Source organism: Rhagoletis zephyria, unplaced genomic scaffold, assembly GCF_001687245.7.
Source record: "Rhagoletis zephyria isolate East Lansing unplaced genomic scaffold, Rhagoletis_zephyria_1.1 Rzeph_scaffold_02600, whole genome shotgun sequence".
Lineage (NCBI taxonomy): Eukaryota > Metazoa > Arthropoda > Insecta > Diptera > Tephritidae > Rhagoletis > Rhagoletis zephyria.
This window is the reverse complement of record NW_016159684.1, coordinates 14,881-21,197: the sequence shown is the minus strand read 5'-3', so window position 1 is coordinate 21,197 and position 6,317 is coordinate 14,881. Positions and strand designations below refer to the sequence as shown.

Here is a 6,317-nt window from a genome sequence, read left to right as displayed (position 1 = left end):
AATTCCAGTCAAATGATGGTGTTTAATCCGGTTTCTGACTAAAATACCAGTTCCGCCATGCGCCTTTCCATCTGGATGATTCGTGCAATAAAAGGTATATCCCGAAATGTCAAAATTATATCTATTAGTTAGGTGTGTTTCAGCAAGGAGCATTATGTCAATTTCCTTGTCCTTAAGAAATTTTGACAGCTCTAGTTTGTGGCGAGGAATGCCATTTGCATTCCAGAGGGCTATTTTAAGTAAGGTCATTATCTTGTTTGCTGAGTAGCAAGCAGGTTGAGCAGCGTATTTTGATTTCGCATGAGTTCTTGCATTGTGTTTTGCATGAAAGTCATGAAATTCATCATGCTTTGTTGCATCGACGCTATCATAGCTTCGATATTGGATTGTTTACCATATTGTGCATGGGGATGCTGTTCTTGCGGCGCAACTTGAGGTGCAGTTTTTGTAGGGGCACGGTTTTCTAAGCCTGATTTTAAGGCACTTGCAAACGAGACGCCTTTGACGGTGTTTGATAGAACTGTTGGCGACGTGGCTCTTTTGGCGAAGAAGACGTCAGGATTCGTTTGGGAGGGTACAAAGGCATTCGGTACATTATGAGTACGTATGGAAGCCACGCGTTGGTTGATCCGGTTTTTTAACTCCTTATAGACTGGACAGCCTCTGTAGTTTGCTGTGTGATTTCCACCGCAGTTACCACATTTTTTTCACGCGGGTCTTCTTTGTTTGATGTGCAAATGGCGGAGACATGTAGCTCTCCATAAGCTACGCACACTGAGCGAAGCGTGCAGTAAGACCTAGTATGACCATACTCCTGGCAGTTGGTGCATTGTACAGGGCCATTTCTCTTATGCGGTTCTTCCACAGTTATCCTACGATGCAGCCGATTCAGAAGATTCCAGGTTCGACTCCTGGCAGGATCGCCATGTATCGAATGAAACAATTCATTTATGTTTTAATTGTATTGAATTTATTTTACTGAGCAACTCAATGTCGCTTTGTAGGTTCTTTTACAATTGAATTCTTAGCCTAACATATTGGGGTATTTATGGGAAATAATTGCTGCATAAGCATAAATAATATTATAAATAAATTGAAGCTTAAAGTTAGTTTGTTTGACGGTTTGGCACGTGTGCCTGACAATGCGTGAGTTCTATATTCAAAATATTCAAACAACTGAAATATAAAACCCTTGTTGTTATGAATAAATTAAATAATTATAAACGTTAAGCATGGTCGACTTTCAGTTACACTACACCTCCTTTTTTAAAAGAATGCTCATACAGAGTTTATTGTATGAACATTCCTATTTAGCAAGTAATTAAATATAATTATAGTTTATAAATTTATTTAAACTAAAAAAAAAATTGTTTTAATGATTATATATCTTAATTCTATTTTTATGTACAATTTGGGTTTTTCCCGTTTTCTTATCAGTTATAGTTACATTATTTTTAAAATCTATATTATTAATTTTAAATGGTCCTTTGTATTGTGGGTCCAATTTGTGCCCTGATTCGTTTTTTAGCAAAACTAAATCACCTATTTTAAAGTTATAATCTAAAACTTTTTTATCAAAATAAGATTTTTGTACTATCTTAGCTTGTTCTATCATATCCCTTGCTCTTTTATGAGATATTTCTAACCTAAATCTAATTTCCTTAGCGTAATTATCTAAATTATAAAGTGGGCTTATTTTGTCAACCTGATCAAATTGTTGAAACCCATTTGGAAGTTTTCCAAAAACTAACTCGTATGGACAATAGTCATGTACAGTTGATGGTGTTGTATTAAAGCAGTATGTAAAATACTTAAGCCACTCATCCCAATCACTTTTGTCTATCGATACATATGACCTTACATATTGGTTAAACGCTTTATGTGATTTCTCGACCGTCCCTAACGTCTGGTGGTGGTGGGCGGTTGATGTTAGTTTTTCTATATTTAAAAGTTTGCATATTTCTTCTAAAAGTGAATTTTTATATTCCGTGCCCATGTCCGATATGAACGTCTTCATAGGACCGTAGACGAGAATAAAATTATCAAAAATTGCCTTAGCTATAGTTTTTGCATTTTTATCTTTAGTTGGTATTGTCACTAAATATTTAGTCATGTCGCATATTATCGTGACTGCGTATGCATTTCCATTTTCTGACAATGGTAGCGGGCCGATTGTGTCAACGAATATTGTATCAAATGCCTTGTTTGGTGTTGGCGTCAAAGTCATTGGACTTTTTATATGTTTTGTGACTTTGGTTATTTGACACTTATGACAATTCTTAACATATTTCGTGATTGTTTTAGTCATGTGTTTCCAGTAATAGTATCTTTTTATTTTATTCAAGGTTCTTGAAATGCCACAATGACCTCCTTCTGCCGGGTCATCATGATATCTTTTTAATATACTTTCAATTGTTTTTGCATCTTTATAATTTATTTGGGTCACCTCATTCAGTAGCGCTACTTTCATTTTAATTAATTTCTTATTGCCCATTTCTTTAAATTCATTTATAGAGACAAATTCGAAAATTTTCTCACTAGGTGCCACTTGTAATTTGTCAATTGAATGCTTATCGGCCACATCATCGAGCCTAGAGAAAAATTGACCTAAGTCAAATTTCCCTTTAACAAACAAATCATTGATTTGTATATATGTTTTAATAGATTTACCCCGTTTGATATAGCATGTCTTGGGTGTAATCTTTAATTTATAGTATTTTCTCACGTCAGTGTTATTAATAGGTACATATATACTGGGCTTATCATATGTATTAGATTGATGCGTTTTAATTGTGTTTTGATTAAGAGAACTTTTGTTTGTCATAGATCTTGTTTGCATTTTGTATAAAGTGTTATTTTTAACATTTATATCTTTTAAATCGTCAATTGTAATGCGTGATAATGCATCCGCAACATAGTTGTCTTTTCCCCTAAGGTACTCTACCACAAAGTCATATTCTTCAAGATCAAGTCTCATTCTAGTTAGTTTTGAGCTAGGGTTTTTCATTGAAAATAGGTAAGATAGTGGCCTATGATCTGATCTTACCAGAAAATTTGTTCCGTAAATGTATGGTTTAAAATATGTTATTGCCCAATGTATGGCGGTTAATTCTTGTTCAATTGTTGACTTATTGCTTTCTCCTTTTGTGAAAGTTCTAGATGCATATGCCACCGGCAATTGTTTTCCCTCATATTCTTGTGTTAGTACAGCACCACATGCGTGTTTGCTTGCGTCAGTAGTTATACAAAATTGTTTGCTGAAATCTGGGTACTGTAACAATGTAGGACTTATCAATGCCTTTTTAAGGTGCTCGAAAGCATTATTACATTCTAGTGTCCACTGAAAAGGTACTCCTTTCTTTGACAATCTAGTGAGATGTCTTGAGTATTCAGAGAAATTTTTTATAAACCTCCTGTAGTAGTTACAGAATGCTACAAATCTTTTCGCACTATCTGCATCTGTAGGTATAGGGTAATTTTTAATTACTGAAAATTTTTTGTCGTCGGGGAGTATGCCTTTGTCAGTGCACTTATGTCCTAAATAAGTCACCTCGCGCATAAAAAATGAACATTTTTCAGGATGTAATTTTAAGTTGTGCTTGCGACATAGTTCAAAAACATCCGATAGGTTTGATAGCATGTGTTTCTCAGAGCAACCCAGGACTACCAGGTCGTCCATATAGAGAAATGCTTGTTCTGGTTTTAAACCGCTAAACGCAATTGTCATCATTCTTTGAAATGAATTAGGGGCAATTTTTAATCCGTATGGGAGTCTAGAAAACCTGTAGGATCCATTATTTGTAGAAAAGGATGTCAGGTCTCGTGAATTTGTTTCTAGTGGTATTTGATGGAATCCTGACATAAGATCCAAACAAGAAAAATATTTAGCTCGACCTAATTGGTCTAGGATGTCATCTATTCTTGGCAGTGGGAATTTATCCGCTATTAATTTTTTGTTAATCTGCCTGTAATCTATTACTAACCTCCATCTTTTTTCAATTGAATTTGGAAGTGATTTTTTCTGAACTAATAAAATAGGACTATTATATTCGGAACATGATGGCTCTATTATTCCATCTTTTAACATTTTTGAGACTTGTCTTTCAATTTCTTCTTTGTGAGTGTGTGGTATACGGTAGTTCTTAATGTATACTGGGTCTGTATCTTTTGTCCTTAACTTTTGTGTGTAAAAATTGTTTGATGTGATTGCTTCTGTTTCTAATCCAAAAATATCGCTGTACCTAGAACATAATTCCGTTAACGTTTTTTCAAATAGTTTTGGAAAATTTTTCTTTAGTGTATCTAAAATTTTATTTTTTCTTTCTGTTTTGTTTTGATCACTTGAAATTATGTTATAGTCAGTGAGATTTTCTGATTGAATTCTGTTTAGTTTTACCGTTACTGGTCTGTCATTTGTGTTAAGAATTCGTATGAATGCATTTTCAGATTTTACCAAGGTACTTGCAATGAATATACCTGTTTGTATTTCTTGATTAGGTATCAGTACTTCTTGAAAAGGAGTAGAAAGTTTCACCCTTCTTATAACTTCTGACATAGCTGGGAGTGTTATGTCATCGTTACAAGTAGTTATAATTGGTATTTCAATGTGCATTTGGAATTTTTCTGGTCTGAGGGTTAAGAAATCTTGATTCTCATTGAATTCAAGTAGACAATTGTATTTTTTCATAAAGTCCATTCCAATAATGCCATCACACGGTATTGGGAAATCGTTTTGTACTACATGAAACTCGTGTGGTATTAAGTAATTTTTAAACTTTAAATCGAAAAATGTTGTGCCTATTGAATTGATTTTTCCTTGTCCAATGCCTTGTAGTGTTGTAATGTGTTTTTTGTTTATGTGTTTAAGTGTATCTTGGTCATGTTTAATTATGGAAATGTCTGCTCCTGTGTCAACTAGTAGTGTTATGGCGGTGTTAGTGTGAGCAATTCTGACTTGTATGTAAATGCTAAAGTTAAGGTTAAGATTGTATATTTTGTAGTCCGAGTTTATCTTAGGGGAATGTCCGGGTTTTCCGAACTATTGTTGTCTGTTTGGGTCATTCTAATATTCCTTGTATTACCTCGGTAGGTATTTCTGTTTTGACCTCTATTATTATAGTTATTTCCACTATAATTGCTGTTTTGGCCATTGTGGTTTCTTTGAACATTGGTTCTATTTTGAAACCTTCTTCCAAAATTTCTATTGTTTTGGAATCTGTTGCCAAATTGTCTTTGTCGGTAGTGCAAAATGGTATTTTGTTGGCCTGTAGCTTCTGTACAACTTCCAACAAATTTGCTTATTACTTCATTCATGTCAGTAAACTGACCTGCTTCCATAATAAGTTTGACTTTTTCTAATGTGCAATTTTTAGTTATTGCCCTTACGGCTGCTTGTGTCGCATATTTACTTGCCAAATTTAAGTTTATGCCGTCATTTATATATGCATTTTCTAATGATTTTGTTAGTGTTTCTATTTCATTGCAGTAATTTGTAGCAGTTTTGCTACTTTGTCTTATATTCATAAGTTTTGCAGTCACTACTTCTACTGACTCACCTTTTACGGTGGTGCGTAGTTTGGTACTGATTTCCGCAATTGTATTTTCATTGTCAATCAAATTTCTCGAATTTCCTTTAAGTTTAGTCTTAATTAAGGAAATGGCTATTGCCTCATGTTCGCCTTTTATCGCATCAACCAGAGTTAGTGCGTCAAGGAATGAACGTAAATTTTCTGATTTGCCATCAAAATCAGGTATAAGCTTTGTTGCTGTATTTATAAATTCTACTACTGTCTGTGTCATTGTGGGAGTTTGTATAATTTCTTGTAGTTTTAAATTTTTCTAATTGTCTCCTATCATATAAGTTTTTTAAAAATTTTATGTAACTATAACCCTTTTTTTTTTAATTAATTCTTATTTTAGTAAATTTTTAATTAACATTTATTTATTTTTATTGATAAAATTTTGGCTTAATATTTAAAAAAAAGTCATAAAAATTTTTTTTTTTAAAAAAAAAAAAGTAAGATTGAAAGTAACTTAAGAAATGTATTGTATATGTATATAAAAAAAAAATATTTTTGCCACGAGCGAAAATTCGCTTACTGGCCCTATGAGTGCGGATTGACGCACATCAGTTTTTGTTTGCCTTTGCGACTGCAGGGCTGGTCTGGGGCAAGCCAGTGATGAAAATGGTAACTTCCTCATTGCCAAAGCTGGGCTGTTTCTTGGCAGCGTCGACCATCTCATTCAAAGTGGTTTGTTCGGGTTGACCATTGGGTTTCATCAAGAGAACTGGCACATTACTGGGACTTGGCACAAAT

General features: G+C 33.8%; 1 protein-coding gene across 1 annotated transcript; it reads right to left on the bottom strand.

The window, feature by feature from the left end:
- Positions 1-1,362: 1,362 nt before the first annotated feature.
- LOC108367236 (uncharacterized) lies at positions 1,363-5,883 on the bottom strand. The gene is made up of 2 exons (XM_017621833.1): positions 5,251-5,883; positions 1,363-2,687 (listed from the first exon to the last, which is right to left on the bottom strand). The coding sequence occupies exons 1-2, from the start codon at positions 5,797-5,799 to the stop codon at positions 2,667-2,669; spliced, it is 570 nt and encodes a 189-aa protein (XP_017477322.1). The 5' UTR covers positions 5,800-5,883; the 3' UTR covers positions 1,363-2,666.
- Positions 5,884-6,317: the final 434 nt, after the last annotated feature.

Excerpts from the sequence above, each read along its gene's own strand:
- LOC108367236 (XM_017621833.1), bottom strand. The coding sequence starts at position 5,799 with ATGACACAGACAGTAGTAGAATTTATAAATACAGCAACAAAGCTTATA. Across the intron at positions 2,688-5,250 it reads CTACAGGCCAACAAAATACC|ATGCTATATCAAACGGGGTA; the intron begins ATTTTGCACTAC and ends TACACCCAAGAC.